This window comes from Electrona antarctica, assembly GCF_951216825.1.
Source record: "Electrona antarctica genome assembly, chromosome: 6".
NCBI lineage: Eukaryota > Metazoa > Chordata > Actinopteri > Myctophiformes > Myctophidae > Electrona > Electrona antarctica.
In genome coordinates this window covers 11,397,128-11,415,798 of record NC_136811.1, presented here as the reverse complement: position 1 = coordinate 11,415,798, position 18,671 = coordinate 11,397,128, and the positions used below count along the sequence as shown (strand labels likewise).

General features: G+C 42.9%; 2 protein-coding genes across 5 annotated transcripts in view; both read left to right on the top strand.

Annotated features, from left to right (window-relative positions):
- Nucleotides 1-245: 245 nt before the first annotated feature.
- On the top strand, nt 246-3,098 carry rps9 (ribosomal protein S9). 2 transcript variants are annotated; one of them, XR_013790160.1, is made up of 6 exons: nt 246-275; nt 991-1,103; nt 1,593-1,715; nt 1,900-2,086; nt 2,212-2,394; nt 2,860-3,098. XR_013790160.1 is itself a non-coding variant. In XM_079502949.1 (5 exons), exons 2-5 carry the CDS (start codon nt 1,007-1,009, stop codon nt 3,035-3,037), a joined length of 585 nt encoding a protein of 194 aa, XP_079359075.1. In that variant the 5' UTR covers nt 250-275; nt 991-1,006; the 3' UTR covers nt 3,038-3,098. The 2 variants fall into 2 exon arrangements, 1 of the variants encoding a protein (XP_079359075.1); XM_079502949.1 differs by lacking the exon at nt 2,212-2,394 and having other exon boundaries at nt 250-275.
- Nucleotides 3,099-3,898: 800 nt separating this feature from the next.
- The window catches only part of mboat7 (membrane bound O-acyltransferase domain containing 7), a 184,530-nt gene continuing 169,757 nt past the window's right edge, over nt 3,899-18,671 (top strand). The window contains exons 1-10 of one of the 3 annotated variants that reach the window (XM_079504509.1): nt 3,899-3,982; nt 4,505-4,588; nt 6,596-6,725; nt 7,739-7,865; nt 8,406-8,562; nt 9,117-9,312; nt 9,723-9,875; nt 10,507-10,683; nt 12,693-13,107; nt 15,560-16,531. In XM_079504509.1, the coding sequence (XP_079360635.1) occupies nt 4,513-4,588; nt 6,596-6,725; nt 7,739-7,865; nt 8,406-8,562; nt 9,117-9,312; nt 9,723-9,875; nt 10,507-10,683; nt 12,693-13,092 (1,416 nt within the window). In that variant the 5' untranslated portion in view covers nt 3,899-3,982; nt 4,505-4,512 and the 3' untranslated portion in view covers nt 13,093-13,107; nt 15,560-16,531. Of the gene's footprint in view, nt 3,983-4,504; nt 4,589-6,595; nt 6,726-7,738; nt 7,866-8,405; nt 8,563-9,116; nt 9,313-9,722; nt 9,876-10,506; nt 10,684-12,692; nt 16,532-18,671 lie in introns of those variants that run through there. The other 2 variants (XR_013790265.1, XM_079504508.1) reach the window with 2 other exon arrangements.

Below are 18,671 nucleotides of genomic sequence, written 5' to 3'. Positions count from 1 at the left end.
TTTCTATTGGGCTAGCCTCGGTACCCAGGCTTTTATTTTGGGCCTATTTCAATTTCTGAAGTTTGTTTCGGCTTTCGTAGTCAGTTGCTGTTTTCAGTTCAACCAATAGAGGGTACTGCTGGCAGCGGCACCATCGGCACAGAGCCTGTTGCTAGTGTTGCTTCCGTTTCTAGCAGACATGCATTGCATTGTGGGACATGTAGTTCATGAAACCCATATAAATAAACTGGGAGCCGCCCTCAACTTCCTCTTTCCTGCAACAGCCAAACAGATAGGTACGAAGCGGCGCTGTTCTTGTGCTTTATTGTCTTAATTCCAAGCCACAGTCAACTGCCAATACAGTTTAATAGTATTATATAACGTATTATTTCTCCGACAGAACCATGTGGCTTCTGTTGTGTTCGTGGAAATTGACACTTTAACTACTAGCTAGGAAGCTAGCCATAGCTAAGTGAAGACAGTCAGCACGTGGGCCCGTATTACAACTCTATGGCTGCGGCTCATTCACAGGCTAACAGATCAGAACCCAATGGACCCATCCGTTCCTTAAACACAAATGCATACTGTGCAGCAGGGGGGGAACTGAAGTTTTGTAGACAACAATTGTTTTTATCTAGTTTGTGCACTCTGGTTAATGACTTACTGCTGTTTATTTAATGGCTACATGCTAGCTCAGCTACCTTGTTTGGTCAGAGCTGACGTGAGAAAATATCAACCGTTTGAAATAAATTGTGGTGGAGTATTCATTGACCTTCATGTTTCAACATGGTTTAAAGGCCGATGATTTAAATGAATTCCTCAGATTTCCTGTGGTGTCATGAATTCCTCGTCAATGAGGCCCGTTAACTTTTGCACTGAACTGGACAAACGATCTTTGGTTTCTTGCTAGCTTTTTCCCCATGATCAAGTTATGTCCCGATTTAGTAAAATATGTTGGGCTGCAGGTGTCTGTCTTATTGTTTTTTTTAAATGTCAAACATGTGTCCGCAGGCAAAACTAAGCCACCATGCCCGTTGCCAGGAGCTGGGTTTGTCGCAAGACTTATGTCACGCCTCGTCGTCCATTCGAGAAGTCCCGTCTCGACCAGGAGTTGAAACTCATTGGTAAGACATGACACCATTTATTGTATTAAGCACATTGATGTCTCAAGACACAATCGTTAGCAGCTTTTGATCTACACTGGTTACTTAATCCAAACTGTCTCTGAATGTCTTGAAATCCTTGGTTGTGGGCATTTAAGAGAATCATGAATTACATGTTGAATACAAAATTAAATAAAAGCCATGAATAAACTAGTGAACATGGCAGATCTGATGTGACACCGAGGATATTTGCACCAGTATGTATCTGACTTTGGCGGAGTATTCATTGAACTTCATATTTCAACATGGTTTAAAGGCCGGTGATTTAAATGAATTCCTCAGATTTCCTGTGGTGTCATGAATTCCTCGTAAATGAGGCCTGTTAACTTTTGCACTGAACTGGACAAACATGTCCACGGGCTTGTATATCGGCCATTTTCACAATCTGTTATGTTTTGGTTAAACATCTTATTGCTTGCAGCCCCATAACATTATTGTCTTGTCTTTTAGGCGAGTATGGTCTGAGGAACAAGCGTGAGGTGTGGAGAGTCAAGTTCACCCTGGCCAAGATCCGTAAGGCTGCCAGAGAACTGCTCACCTTGGATGAGAAGGAACCCAAGCGTCTGTTTGAGGGTATGCATGTATTGACTGTTGTATTTAATTCTATCGTTACTCGCCGATGATTAAATATTTCAACTGTCAGACTCTCTGTGGTGTCGAGAATTCCTCGTGAATGAGGCCAACAAATGCTCTGGTGAGAGGAACTTGACCAACCTTATATGCTGGCTCAAGTGGTCCTGTGTTCCTTGCCCATTAGGTAACGCCCTGCTGAGACGTTTGGTTAGGATCGGTGTGCTGGATGAGGGGAAGATGAAGCTCGATTACATCCTCGGCCTGAAAGTGGAAGACTTCATGGAGAGACGTCTCCAGACCCAGGTTTTCAAACTGGGTCTCGCCAAGAGCATCCACCACGCACGCGTCCTGATCCGCCAGAGGCACATCCGGTAAGTGCAGAGAAAAGTTTAACATCAAGAGTGTTTTTCTTCACATGTCACTGTATAGAGTGTACAATTCAGTGCGCTACTCTAGATTGATGAGAAACTTTTCAAAATGCTTTGTCTTTCATCAGAGGTCTACCAAGCGCTATCGCTGAGGTCAATTAAAACAACGCGCCGCCAGGCTACTTTGGAGCCTAGGTTAATTAAAACATTTCTGCAAGGTCAATTCGGTCTCAAAGCCGTATACCTTGTCGCTAGACATTGCCCAGACCAAGGGAGGTGGCAGACTATCACCATGGCCTTTTGTCTGTCAGGTAAAGTATGAGGATAATTGCCCCAGTATCTGACTTTTTGTGGTAGAGTATTCATTGATGAACTTCATGTTTCAACATGGTTTAAAGGCCGATGATTTAAATGAATTCCTCAGATTTCCTGTGGTGTCATGAATTCCTCGTCAATGAGGCCTGTTAACTTTTGCACTGAACTGGACAAACATCTTTGGTTTCTTGCTAGCTTTTTCCTCCCATGACCTTTAAAACCTTAACCTATTATGAATTGGATGAAGGTGCAAGTAAAACAAATTAAACTCCCAAGTGAAGTTATTTGGTATGTTTAGCCCCATATGGATTGTATTGAATAAACTTCACTTGTGGATCATCAAGAACAGTGTGGATAGTGGATACTCCTAATATTTTGACATGCAGTCAAACCACAGATTGGGACTTTGATTTACACAACATTTCAGTCTTTTTAATAATCTTTCCTCCTGTGTCTTCCAGGGTGCGCAAACAGGTGGTGAACATCCCCTCGTTCGTTGTTCGTCTGGACAGCCAGAAGCACATCGACTTCTCACTGAGGTCTCCATATGGTGGTGGACGCCCTGGCCGTGTCAAGCGCAAGAACGCCAAGAAGGCCCAGGGTGGAACTGGAAATGCCGACGAGGAGGAGGAGGACTAAACTAAAAGTGTTCTGATGCTTCAACCTGCAGTTTTTACTAAATAAAAAACTTCGGCTTTGACCAGATATCTGTCTGTTTTTATGTCTGCAATGCCAACTGTTAATGTAGTTGTAGTTTACTGTGTAATATCACTTGACTGGGTGGGATTAGCATCTGAAATTAATTATTTTTAACCCATTCTGGGCAGGAACCCCTTTTAGTGTTTTACCCCCTCAGGCCCTGAACCCATTCTGGGTTTCTGTACAGTATTCAAAAATGTAAAAATTGATGCTATATAAATAAGTTTTCCAGAAAACTTGGGTCAGGATTTAGGTGTTTTTAGAATCGGTCTCAGGCCTAAATGGGTTAAAATATGAGCACTTGGTATATTCCTAATAAAATACTTTATTTGCACTAATCACTACACTTTGTCACTTATTGGTTTTGGCTTTGGGAGATTACATCTATAAGTGTTTCACAAAATGCAAAAGTCTTTACAGAAGTATCATGTGAATAAACACAGCAAGGAGTAAACCTACATGCCAGCAAAAACTACCGTCTCACCCCCAGGCATTGTGGCCCCTGATTGTGGCATGAGCTTTCCAACCAGGAAGTTACTGAGATTGAGCAACACAGCGCATAGGGACATTTTTGCCTTTAATGTACATTGGTAGCATTTAATACTTAACATTTGCAAAAAAGCTACAATGGTACAGATGTATACAAAGATAAGAAAAAAAAGCCCAGGGCTTATATCTATTGTGGTTATTTGAGTTTGTCGGGAGTCTCGGGACTAGACCGACTAAATTGAGCCTCATCCTCACTCATGCTTTAAAGGTATAAAAGTACCTTACACTGACAGCCCTCAAACCAAACAGCTAGCTAGATGGAGCAGAGCTGCTATAGCCGAGTTTGAAGCCTGCACGAATGCTTGGAAGTATTTAAACTGGTGAATTTTCCTAAATGTAAGTAATGTTTGTTTGCCCTCTTACATAGACGTAAATCTGCAGTGACCTCATATAGGCTTAGTAGTAGGCTAACACTTCATTCTGTCTGAGCCAGCACAGGCTATCGTGTCAAGCATGCAAATCTCATTTCACTGGCTCGTAGTTAGCATTTTAATAGTGATGGATATGTCGGAGGATTATGTATTGATTGTATAACACTACAACTGGCTAAACTGAGTGTTTAATTCCCATTTGCATGCCATTAACTAACTGAATCCGACTCAAATGTGTGGTAGCTAGTTCCTCTAGTCGGACTCTGGGCTGTCAAGAAGTCGTTCAAAATGCAGGCTTCATTCTAATCTAATACACATACCGGTACCATACGTCCTAGGAAATTCAAACGTGTGTGTGTGTGTGTATATATATATATTCAGTCCTCAATTAAATGGCAGATAGCCAATGAATCGTACATCGGCTATTTTCGAAGTCGGTGATCCGATCTGATCACTGGTTAAAATCATGTATGTGTTGATTTGCTAGCAGGGAGAATGTCTCCTGATGAGCTGGTGTATCTGGCCGTCCTCGCTGCAACCATCCCCGTTGGATTCCTATTCCGTTATCTCAGTGAGTATATTGTGGACTAAACTCTTCTTAAATGAAGACAATGGCATTCAGCAAATCTGTTAGATTGCAGTAGCTCTGGTCCATATGGATTTGGATCAATTCTTAAGGTGCAGACCAGCAGTGGTGGCAAGCTAGAGACAGAGTTGTATGTATCTATGTATCTGCCTGTCACTTGGGTTTATGCATAAACTTAAACTCACCTGCTAGTTGACATACCGGTACTACACAATACAGTATTTCTCTCTACTAGTACTCTCTCTTGCTTTCAGCAAAAATGCCTCACCAAACAATTTTAAGGTGTTTAAATATTCTGCTAGTGAGCTATTTAGTAGTTATGTTGTGGTCTGTAGCTGTATATAAGAAAGAATATACAGATAAAGCCACATAGGCTTTAGATCGGTTGTCTGTATATTAATTATTATATGGTGGGAGCAATAGTGGCTATAGCAGTTTTGTCTGAGAGTGAACAGTACAGTGCATGACACTATGGCTCCATTAAAGTATCGCTTTATTCACAAAAAATATGATGCTTGTGCCCAGATGGCTTTTATCAGATTATTCAAAGGGCTTTGTTAGATTTAGATTAAAACTGGGCCAAAACATCATGCTTTTGTGAATTAAGAGATCAAGTTTATCTAATGGGGAGAAAATGTTGTTTTGTTTTTCTGTAACATGCATTGATGTGTGTGGGTGGTGGCTGATTTAAGCAGTCACAACTCACAACTGGCCTCAAACTAATTGGGTTTTGGTCTGGGTGTTGCTGCATATCTGCTGTGCATCAATCTGTGTACAGGGCAAATCAGCCATCCCCAAATGCTCTGCCATCATGCCAGCAATGCAAGCAACCTGCTCTGGCTTGTACGATCTTGTCTTAATTCTCTTCAGTAAAAGTTGACCATGTTTGTACCCATCTACCTGTGTCCCCATCAGTGTTGATTTTGTCGCCAAAAAAATAGCTTTTTTCACTGACTAAATATATTGACAATTTCAAATTAAATACTAGATTAAAATGGGACTATATGGAGAAGAGATCCAGTAGAACTAAGACATGGTATTTTTTGTTTGGTTGTGCTCGGGTGTTACCCTCTGAAAATAGCAGATCTACAAGCTCACAATGCGTCGCAGCGCAACGCGTCATGATGAGCTTGTAGCTTGGGCTATTTTCAGCATTCAACTAAGTGTAAAATCAGGCATTACGACTTCATCATGGCCTGCCAAAATACCCTAACCCTAACCCAACACTAAAACATTTCAGATAGGGGTGCACGATTATGAAATTATGACCGATATCCGATCTCCGATTATTTGCAGGGTCATATCTGCCGATACCGATTCTGACCGATTCCGATATTATACAAAAGACCACAATAAAAACAAGCCTAAAACTTGGCCCAAAGCATGTTAATAAAATATTAAATCAATCAATAAATGGCCTTTTCCAAGTGTCTGTTTGCACAACTGAATGACTACTGAATGAGATGAGTACACAAATTAAATGTAGAAAAAGAAAAGTTTATTTTTACTTAAGATTACAGATGATTTGGCGTTTGTTGTAGACTAGACGTACTAGACACTTTTGATTTATATTGAACTCATTGATGTTTTTTTACATTTTTCCTTTAAAATGTTTAAGCTGGTGAAAACCGATTAAATAATCAGTATTATTTTGAGACCGTTCCGATACCGATATGGCATTTTTATGGCCGATATGGCCTATTCCGATTATGCTACCGATTAATCGTGCATCCCTGATTTCAGGTGACTAAAAAATATGATTAAAACTAAATTACATTTTATATAAAAGACTATGACTGAACTAAATCAAAATTTGCTGTCAAAATCAACACTGGTCCCCATGTGTCTGAGAACGCCCAGCAAAAGCCACTGAGGTGCCTCTGCCTGTATCAGACCTTCAATCAAGCATCAAGTCCTCAATATGCTTTGCTTCAGAACATACATCGTATTAACCATGTTGCATTCGCTTTGCTTTGACTATTCTCTTTCTAGGTCCTCCTGTGAAGCAAGGGGCATCGTTGCTCTTAGGTCTGTCTGTTGCCATAGCAACCTGTCAGATCCACACTCTGCACTCTCTGGTGACAGTGATTGGAACATGGATCATCGTCAAAACCAGTTGGAGGTGAGAGAGAGCGAGGCCAGAGTCGAACGTCTTCGTAGAATAGTTTACATATTTGACAGTGCCCGTCCGCATGTCCAGGTTGTACTGTACATTAGTGATGAACCCACAGAGTTGCATTTCAAAACTGCTATGTTGTGAAATATAAAGCAGAAGAGCAGAAGTCTTGAGTGAGATATAGGCGAAGGTACATCATGCTGTTGCCTGGTACAGGGAGAGAAGGGGTTCACATCGCCCCCTGCTGTTTGTTTTCAAAATCATGACTGCACTTTCTGTGTTATAATAAGCAGATACTATGTCAGGGTTTCCTCAAATTATAAATTGACAGTGAGAGACGGAAGCACAACTTTTGCAAGCATTGTTTTTGTACTACAACGGCAGGGCTGGTGGGTAGAGTAGAGTCACTATCACAAGCTACAAAGCGGTGGATATTTAAATGCATATTAAACATCTGATCAAAAATAGCAAGGCACTGAGCAATCTTGTTTTGTTAACTTTTTTGTTTATGAGTTATTTATTTATTTTACACCCAGGGAAGTAGCTGAGCTTGTTTACAATAAAACAATTCTGGCAGCCAGTAATTCATTTAACTTGCATTTCAGGTGACACATTTTAGAACGGTATAACAGCATCGGCCTTCATGTACTTACAGTATGTTTAGTATATTTTGGGTCGTATTGATTTAGTTTATGGTGCAAATCCCTTTTTGGCATTTGCCCCGCAATAAAACATACTTGCAATCTTTTGTCTTCCTGTGTATTTCTCTCACTGTATTTTAACCCTGGCGTCCCTTTTCTGTGGGTGAATATTTGGCAACAATGGCAAATCTACAAACTCAAAACTCAACAGTTCAGCTGTTTTCAGCAAAGGGATTTGGTGTAGAGGGAAAAAAAGGAGTGGATCTAGTATAGAGCCATGGAAGAGCCAGTTAATTTAAATATAGCGTTTCACCGGTCTGTTAATCTTCTCTACTGAACTTTACAAAACAATGTTCTATGACTTTGTATGTCAACCAGGAGTGCACCTACTATCTCCCTGGCATGGACCTTCCTCTATCTCCTCTTCTTCAGACTGGTCACATGGTTTGGTCTGCCTCCGCCAACACCGTTTGCCAATGCCATCCAGCTGCTCCTCACGCTCAAGGTACCCAAAACTCTGCTCAGCTTGCAGGTGCAGGGCAGGCCGCTACCAAGTCCCACTGACCTTATTTATCCCATGTGCTGTATACCTACTCTTCTTCATCCAACAGAATATCCACCGCATGCCTCCCTCCACATCCTCTGCCATTTTATTGTACTTTATGTTTTTTGTTTGTTCTTAAAGGGGTCAGAAATACTAAGTGTTTTAGGTTGAAATCTAGAGCACTTCCTGTGTGTGTGGGTGGCTGGGTGCTCAGCTACGGTCAGTGCTCCATCAAAAAAGTTGAAATGGCCAAGAGCCTGTCATGAAAAAGTGTAATTTTCTTTTTTTAATTTCAACTAGATTCGCTAGAAAGACAGTGGCAAACAGCATCTTACAGGGCCTCCATGTCTTTCTTTTTGTATACAGTAGTCATGTGATGTTTATGGATATATTGTCCAGCCCCATGACCTGTAGCATGACCTGTCAATAAAACAGAAATGTCCTAAAACTCAATTTTGTATTGAATCAAGTTTTCTTTTTTTTTTAATGTTTTCAAACCAGATGGTGAGCCTGGCCAATGAGATCCATAGTTTCCACCTGGAGAAGAAGAACGAAGTGAGCTCATTTTCCAAGTCTCCCGTGATCGGGGGCCTTTCTCAGGAACCCTCCCTCTACGACATTCTGTCCTATAGCTACTGCTATGTCGGCATAATGACAGGTAAGTCTGCTCTGGGGAACATCAGATGGTAAAATAATAATAAGTGTTACAGATCTCTATTCAGTTTGTAAAGCTGTCTTTCTCGAGGCAGTTTTTGTACAAGAAATAATCGCCTCTTCTACATGTTTTGGGACTGGAGCTTCTTTCTGTTTATACGTTTGATGTTTGAAACTTGAGCCATGTTGTTTGTGTTTGTGCCAACAGTCATTTGTATTGTTCAATGTGATCTTTACGTTTGCATCCATTTTAACTCTCGTCTCTCTTTGTCTCGCCTTCTGCCACTTGTTCAATCTTGTGTGAGTCCATATATACGTTTTCACTCTTTCAAATGTGTTCCAGTGTTTTCATGTAACTCCCCATGTCTTTATTTAATGATTCCACCCTTCATCCATCCACCTTCACCCTTCCTCCTACTGAGCCGTTCCTCCCTTTATTCTGTTCACATTCATTGTCTCTTATTAATTTGTCTTTATTTCCTTTTTAATCTTATTACTCCTTTTATCTCTACTATGGCATCCGGCATGCCCTCGTCTCCTCCCTCGGTTTCCCCGAAGGCCCGTTCTTCCGTTTCCAGACCTATATGGACTGGCTGAGGCAGCCCAGTCCTCTCAGCCTGCCGGGCTGGAGCCCATGTCTGCAGAGGCTGAAGCTGGTGCCACTGTACGGGGCTCTGTTCCTGGCCGTCAACTCTGTCTTTCCCCTGGCGTACGTACGCGCAGAGGACTTCCTGGAACGCCACTTCTTCTTCAGGTATTGTGACACTGAGTGTGATGCAAGGTGTGTCGGGAAGCTGTCTCGATCATGCATGATGTTTTAGTTGAGTTCAGTTGTGGTTTACTTTGGGCATTGCACCATTTGGAACATATAATTATAAACAGGCTTTGTGAACAAAAGTTGCACAGGGCAGATAAGACAAATGAAATAAATAATATACTATGGCCAAATTAGGACATTATTTAATAATTGTATATATATTTTAAAGATGGAAATTGGATCTACAAGCTCACAGACCCCATTTGCAACTTGCAATGGGGGGGGGTTGCAAAAGTTGTTATCTGGATATTTTTTTGGTTAGGTCTACATAAAAAAAAAACACTGATCAATTATACAGATTAACATCCTAAAATTCTCTCTCTCTCTCTCTCTCTCTCTCTCTCCAGGTTGTTCTACATGGTAGCAGTGTTCTTTGTGTTTCGGATGCGTTTCTATGCGGCGTGGTGTGGTGCAGAGGCTGGCTGTATCAGTGCAGGGTTGGGCTGCTACCCAGAGGGAGCCATGTCCAAACCTGGAGGAGGACCCACCGTGAAATACAGGTACATGTTTTCAATCTTTATTTAGTGACTGACAATGGATGCGCCTTTTGGGCAGTGGTGGGGAAAAAAAGTCCTCGCATTTTCGTCGATCACCAGCCCGGACATGTTTGGTCTGGTCCCGACAGGGCATTAAGCAACTAGTCGACTAGTTTACTAGTCGACTAGTAAATCCACTAGTCGACCTTGCTGGTACTAGTTGACTAGTTGATAAGAATTTTTTTTATTTTTTCCCGATTGTGTAGGCCTCAAGATCAGGTAGATTATAGTTATAGTCACCATGTACACAGTTTTTCAATGTACAAATATTTATTAAAAAATAGGTAGTTAAACAACTAGGCAACTAGTCAACTAGTAAAAATGACTAGAAGTGAATGCCTCAGGCTAGCCCGTCGTTAGCCCTGGGCAGGTGAAAAGTGTTTTCTTTGTAAACACCTGACCTAAAGTCACCATAGAGTCACGAATAATGTCACGTATTGAATAACATTACAAGGGTCCATTTGGTTCCATTTGTACACTCAGTTATGGGGGTCCTTGAAATGAAAGTTTTGAGAACCAATGGTCTTTCTTTATCAGTTGAAAATGTACTGTATGTGTTGCTAAAAAACCTTGTTGTGTCCATCGGCCCATGCAGCCCTGATCCCAGCACTGCAGTGGTGTACGACTTCAGAACCATCCAGAACATAGACTGCTACAACACAGACTTCTGTGTGAAGGTGCGACATGGATTGCGCTACTGGAACATGACGGTGCAGTGGTGGCTGCATCACTACATCTACCCCAACGCTCCCTTCAAGTCCTACACTCTCAGGTCAGTGGTGGCTAGGAGGAGGAATCCATCTTTAAAATGCTGTTTTTTTAAAAGGCCAGTCGTGAATCTAAATGATGCACTCCCTGGATTACCGTCATTGGCTTCAGCTGCGTGTACCTGTCAACATGTCTGCTGTAGGGCTGCAGCGATGGATTATTTTCCATCGATTCCTTTTTTCAAGTAATCGAATAATCGAGGTGCGTGTTCTTTTATACATCAACAAATTGACATGAAAGAATTATAATACATTTAAAAATTATATATAATCGACGAAACATTATTTCGTTGATTATTATATTATATTGATCTATAAGCTCACAGGCATTGCATCGTGAGTGATGCATTGGGAGCTTGCAGATCGGCTATTTTCGTATCACATCAGTGTGAAGTGAGTGGTGCAACTCCTTGTTGGGGTCCCCGGGGGTCCCCGGAAATTCCAGACCCACAGGACCACGGCCAGGGTGCCGGCCCGGTTCCGGCGAGCCGCCCCACGTCCGAAACGGTAGAGAAATGAGAGAGTTACCATGTGGGGTTCCCCGGGGAGTTCCCGGGGGGTCCCCGGAACATCCAGACCCCCAAGAACGCGCCAGGGTGCCGGGCCAATTCCGGCGAGCCGCCCCACGTCCGAAACGGTTGAGAAATGACCGTGTGGGGGTCCCTCTACTGTACCCTCTACTGTACTGTACTGTCACTGTGCTGTACTGGCACACCCAAAATCATCATATATACAGTTAATATGTGCGTGTGCGTTTGTGTGTGTGTTAGGTTGCTCACAGGTGGTGAAAAACAACCATGCTGTTTTCGTGCTCATACCCACTCAGGCACCCAGCCAGCCACCCACCCAGCCACACACATAGCTCCGTAAGGGAGTGCACCACTCAAAAAATATATTCATTATCTTTATTTTTGGAAGAACAGGACACTTATGATATTGTTATTGACTATTTTAGAAATACATTATTTAGTTCTAAATGCCCACAGGTTGCCAACTCTGCGTATGAGTGGCAACGGCTTTGGTGCTGCAAGTCATGTCGTGGCCCGTGAGTACTGGGAGCTGATGGAAGGTGTGGCACTCCACCTCAGCAATCCATCTCCCAGGGGTCTAGAGCAGTGGGTTTCAACCCTTTTTATATCAAATTCAAGGCCCATTATTTATTCTGCATTTGAGCCACGGACCACCATTTGCGGCTGTGGCTCAGGAGGTAGAGCAGGTCGTCCAATGATCCCTGGGTCGGCGGTTCGAATCCCGGCTCCTCCTGTCCACAAGACACTGAACCCTACATTGCCCCCAATGAGTCGGTCGGTGCTAGCTGGCCACCATTGGTGTGTGAATGTGGGGAGTGAGGACGCTGGCGTCGACTGTTTGCCACTTCACCTCCCAATGTATGAATGAATGAACCATTGTAAAGCGCTTTGAGCACTTGGAAAAGCACTATAAAAATGCAATTCATGGCCTGGGCCGTGGCTCAGCGGTCCAGGCACCTTGGCTGGTAATCCAGTCTGGCAGTGTGCCGCGGGCCTTTACTGCATGTCACCCCCCCCCATCTCTCTCCCCGTTTCGTGTCAGCCTACTGTCTGTCCCTCCATAAAAAATATAAAATAAATATATAAATATGTCCACATTTCCATGCTGTATTGATGTTGGTACCATAGGAGAGATAACGGGCAAACATTGATAACAATATAACAATTCTTCTACATTCTGTAATTGTGTAGACTTCCCCCCCCCCAGACCAGAGCATTGTAACGGGGATAGACTTCCACGTTCTGGGCCGATACCGACAATAAGCCTCTCCGACCTACTTACTTATAGACTACTAGACGCCGGACGGACATAGCTAACGTTCTGGACACTTTATTTTATATAGTGTAAATATCCATAGACATTCTATACCCTACCGGGAAATACCGCCCTATATCAGCCATAATAACTGCAAAGTAACACCTGTGTAGGTGTACAGTACCTTTTAACGTCCTCACTCCCTCCCTCCCTCCTCTACCATATCCAGAGCTGGCTGGACCATGCTGATCAGCGCCTACTGGCATGGCCTGCACGTGGGCTACTACCTCTCCTTCCTCACCATCCCGCTCTGCATCGCCGCCGAGTCGGCCATGGAGGCGTCCGTCAGGGCCCGGCTGGGGCCGCGGGGCCAGAGCGCCTTCGACTGGGTCCACTGGTTCCTGAAGATGAGGGCCTACGACTACATGTGCATGGGCTTCGTTTTGCTGAGAGCCGACGACACCGTCAGCTACTGGACCTCCATCTACTTCGTGATGCACGTGGTCGCTGTGGCCTGCATCGTGCTCGGCCGGCTGCTGAAGGGAGCCAGGAGGGAAGGCAAGAGAGCAGGTGCTAAGGACGGGGACGAGGCGGAGACGAGAGAGGAACTCCGGGAGAAGAGAGACTGAACGACGTCGTACACTGTAGGTATGGCGACGTGGCCCGGATGGTTTGGGTGACGTTCGGGAAGGGACACCGCAAAGTCTTCAGTTCAACAGCCTTCATTGTGCCATCTTGTCGCTCGACCTGTACCCGGTCGCAAATGTCAACACAGTTGTGGTGTTTTTTCCTGTCGGGATCGGGAAAGGGTTTAATTCATGCCATCATTGATGAGAGATGTAGCCATTGGGTCAATGGTTCTATAAAAACCGAAGTTACAATGGCCAATGGAGATATTTCGTTGTAAAGTTTCAAATATTGAGAGAGGCGTTGGAGCGATGCTTAAGCTCAGTGAATGTTATTTCAAGTGGTAAATGCCTGGGGGGGATGTACACCGTATACCTTTTATTCATTCTACCTTTTGTAGATTTGAGCAAATGCACAATTGTGAAATTATTTAAACGCCAATTTCCGGTTTTCCAAGTCCAGTTTTCATACAAAGGCTTTTAAACTCGGAGGTCAAACAGGTTTTTGGCTACCTCACAGAGTCATTGCAGCGCTTTCCTCAGTGAGTGAAAGAACAAAATGAACGTGGAACACAAGTATTGTCACACATTTCCCATAGTTTCAAGTCAACACACTGACAAAGGTAATCAAGCCCATAGACTAGCCAAACCAACTACACATTCCAACAGTTCCCATGGAAACGGCTGCCTTACAAAAACAAACGGCAGTAACTACCATGATCTGTGTAGAGCTTGTGATTTTTCGACTGGTCAGAGACAAGTCCACTCATTACTTATTTATTTCCGTTTATATTCACAAATGTGACCCCTGAATAATGGAAAATGATATTACTGGGAATCATACGTTAAGTCCAGTGAGTACCACAATGTACTGTAACTCAGAATGAAACAAATTCTGTACATAGGCCAATGGACAAGTTACAATTATGTCTACAACTCTGTGCCAGTTAGGGGTGGGCGATTATGGAGATGAATATCGCCAAGACGATACAATGTCTCCACGATATGCCTTTTCTGAGACTGAGATATCGTGATACAGTGAATGCACATTCCATGATTTGCAGTTCTATACCTTAATTTATACGATTGTTTCGCTCGCCAAAAATAATTAAGTATTTTGGTCTAAATCGTCGTTTACTCCTTTTTCTTTTAAGTTTTGTTACCGTGTAGGTGATTGTACTGTTAAGTGACTTGAAAAATAACCACGAAAACCACATGAAAAATAATATTGTGTATCGTGACACTGCTTGAAACATTATTGTGGTATTATATTTTTCCATATCATCCACCCCTAGTGCCAGTAGTACTGTACCGTTGACGGAACAGGAGATGGACATCGAGGCCATTGTTTTCACTACTGCCACAGTTACTGCTCTTTGGCTTTGTAGGGCAGATGCATTTCAGGAGTTGCTAAATTGTCTTAAGTTTATGTACATTATTATGCTCTCATATTGAGCCCTGATAACACTGTTGAAATGATCAGTAGAGTAGAGACGTTATCACTTAAAAGCTGGAAGAAACACAGAAAGTTGTGTTGCATATTTCCGTTGCTCGTAACCTATAAGGTGCATTGTTGAAGCACAGGACCTGACATGACCATCCATTGCCATAAGTTCTTCCATCGCAATGTTTTGCCTGCATTAAGCCTGATTTAGTCGTTCTTGCGCAGATTAAAATAGGCCATCGACTAGTTCTGCAACACGCGCGCTTGTGTAGATTGGCTATTGTCGCCGCACGACCCTGGCATGCATAACTGCATGCAATGAAGTATAAGTCATGCCAGGTCCACTTGAGATGTGGAGCTATGTCAAAACATACGGTTGTTTACTTGAATAATCTAAAGCCACCAGGGGCCCGTTTCACAAAAGCAAAATGTAATAATCCAGGTTTGATAAAGCCTGCTCCGTACAGCCTGGTTTATTCTGTTCCACTAAAGCCAAGCAAGGCTGAGAAGAAGTGAATTTGTCGAGCCAGGATCATAAAGCCTAGATAAATGCGTGTTCACGACAAATTAAAAGGAAGGGTCGATTGTAGATTCCTTGACCATAACCAATCGTGGAACCACAGACCAGAGCATCGATTTTGCCTAAACATATCCAGGTTAACTAAATTAATCTGGTGAGAGAACTCAGCATTCATGAAACCGATTCATCTCTTACCCTGGATAAATTAAGTCAGGATAGCTGCTAAATCCCAGTTTAATCCCCAATCTAGGTTTCGTGAAACAGGCCCCAGGGCAGAGCAGTACCTATCAAGTACCTGATAGTCTTGGTCACTCACTTTTACACGCTGTACTCTGTCGAACATTCCTGTGTGTGGTGGCCATTTTGTCAAGCATTCCGGTGTGGTGGCCGCCACTCTGTCAAGTGTCAAGCATTCCGGTGTGGTGGCCATGATGTTCAAAACGATTGTTTTATATTGACCCTTGATCACTGTTTTTCACCGTTGTCTGTCATTGCTGCTGCTTCAGATGACACCCTCTGAATCTGGGGACCCTCCCTCCCCAAACAAAATCATGTGAGAAGCACTGGTATAGGTAAAGAGGGTGTCATCTGAAGCAGACTCTGCCACAGTTTGTTCACTGCCAAAACTGTACTGCCATCAAGGACCATCTTGGGTTGCGACCCAAAAAAAAGAGATTTCAAACAACGTTTCCGAATGTGTATAGGCTGCCTCATTTTACTGAAAAACAACTGTTGGATGAATGTGTTATGAACTATAAATATCAGTGGGTTGTAGAGCTCACAGGGAGTAGTTCACCCAAAGAATGACCTATTGTCTATCAATCACACACCCTGTGAAGCCTTGAATTCATGGAGACTATTTTGTTTTTGTTGCATTCCTAAGCCAATGACTTGATGACCAGTGGAAGACTGAAAACGTCTCCTACTGAGTCTCCTATTTCTTTTTTTTCCTTTTCTTTTTTTTTTTGAGTGGTGCAAACCACTCCAACAACCAGCTTTGTTTGTATCCGTGTTTGTGTGTACCTGTACGTGGGGCCCAAAAGAATGAGCATGGTTACTATGGTCACTGACATTACGTCAGACCACAGCTGATCAGGCTATATAAGACCTTGCACCACTCAGTTCACACGGGTGTGATTTTTTTGAATATGCAAGACGAGACATACAAGACATACACAAGGCATACAATAAAACAAAAACATCAACAGAAAAAACCCAGAATAACAAGCAACAACGATACATATTACAGAATTTTGGAATCCTTACATTCATTGACAACAGGAGAGACACAGCCCATATTCACTCCATATCCGCCCCCCAGCTAAATACTCTATCCATTTCTCCCATCTTCTTCCACCCAGCTCTTTTTGCAGTCTTAAAGAATAGGTCATCTGTTCTAGGAGATGCAGTTGTTTCACAATGTCAATTACTGAGTCTCCTATTGACCGATAACCCAGTCATGAAATTATTGGCACATGAATGTGACAAAAATAAAATAATCTTGAATGAATTCAGGGGGGGGGGGGGGGGGGGGGGGTTAATTACTCCTTAAAGGGATATTTAAATTTCAATCAAACATGTTTGAAAATGAAATATCAAGGGGGCATTTTCACACACAATTCATCTGAACTGATATTTGGTTGTAATGCTCTGATCTAATCTCTCTACTGTAACATCCTTTTGAAACCTGTATACAGTATATGGGCCCAACAGTATTACACATGTGAGGCTTTAGGCCAGAATATCTGTTCATTCTCTTTTTACATTATGATCGAGATGCAGCTCAAGACACTTACTGTACTCTCATAGGCGTGTGCAGAAATAAATCGTAAGAAATACATGTATTGTGGGGAAATGCCCTTTTAACATCAGCTCGGTTCTTTAGACTGCTTTATCAGAATGTGATAGACGTCACCTCATGAGTTAAAAGGTTACAACTTCTGTACAATTCTTTACGCATGTTGTTTTGTAATGTTATCCTTTTGCTAAAAATCCTAAATGCAAACATGTTCCCTTGCAGTAAGTAATCGTATTCATTGTTAATTATAATGATTAATTTCCCTCTCATTCCCAGGCTGTGTATGTTTTGTCCTCTATGCCAGAAGGTCCCCCTTAGCTGAGAGAGAGATTATGCAAGGACCCCCACTTTCTTGCATAGAATTCTGTTTATTTTGCAGATTGAACTATTTTCATAGATTTCATTAATGGCTTCATAGACTTGTTTGACAGCACTATCATCAGTGTTGTCTCAATTCATGTTTTTCATTAACCATTTGAACCCCCCCCCCCTACACCGAACCTCTTTGTCGAAAATAGCTGATCTACAAGCTCACAACTCCGCACCACGAGATGTGAGCTTGTAGTAGTTCATCATCTGCTATTTTCAACTAATGGGATGCTATAGGGTTGTGGTTAATGTAAAAAGAAAAAACGGTATCTCTAAGATACCCCCTAAGGTGCCCCCCCCCCTGAGGACCCCCTGTAGAAGACCCCTGCTTTATTTTATTATATACTATTTTTGTTAATAAATTATGTCGCTAAACAATTTTGCACTTGGTGACAATTGTAACACAACCTCTCCTGTTTCAGTCATGGAATAGAGTACATATCAATATTTACACGCAAACACTCACTGGAGGTTATTATTTGATAGTTTGTTGGATGATGGTGTGTGTCTGACTGTTGACTCATGCAAATTCAAAGGAAAAGAGGGGGCTGCTTTTCCTTTATTTGCCTAATTAGATGATTACGAAAAGGTTATTATGAAAGTTACTGGGCGCGTTCGGAAATAGCGCACTGAGCCCACTGCGCAATGCAAACTAATAGGCGAGTGCGCTCCGGTGTGGTATTTCCGAACGCGCCCACTATGAAATCGTGCATTTCCCGTCAGTCACACCCCAGTCACGGGCCTGCCCCAAAGTTAATAGTGCAGCCGTACCTGGCAGGCCGCAAAAACTATTCTCAACAGGCCCGGCCCTACCCAGGCCCTCATCAAACCCTGTACACTCAAGACACTGCCCCCGCTGATCTCCATATATGGAGCTCACCTGTTCTGACATTCCATATGTTGATCTGACCTCATCAAACCCTGTACACTCAAGACGCGTACGCTCCATATATGGACAATACAGAATTCATTCCATATGTTGATCTGACCCCCCATGACAAAGCGCCAGCACTCGCCCAGCAGTCTGCTGTCACCCAGCTGGATATGTTGATCTGACCCCCCCCCATTCCAAAGCGCCAGCACTCGCTCAGCAGTCTGCTGTCACCCAGGCGGATGCGTGCACACTTCTCGCCCTCAGGCGTCTTACTGGTATATTATACAGTAGCCTACATATACTGTGTAGGTCACTCTTATCGTTGGACTAAATTATTTATTTTAGATATTTAGCTTATAAAAAGCAAGGCTTTTGCACATCTACAGGTGCGTAGGAGAGGGTAAGGTGCCCGACAATGAAAAACAAACACCCTAACCTGCACAGTGTCTTCAAATGCAGTGAAAAAATGTAATAGGGAAACGGCAAAGTTTTGGCCTATGCGGCCTTCATCAGGCTATCCATAAAGATAGCCTGACAAAGGCCGCAACGTTGCTGTTTCCCTATTACAGTTTTTTCA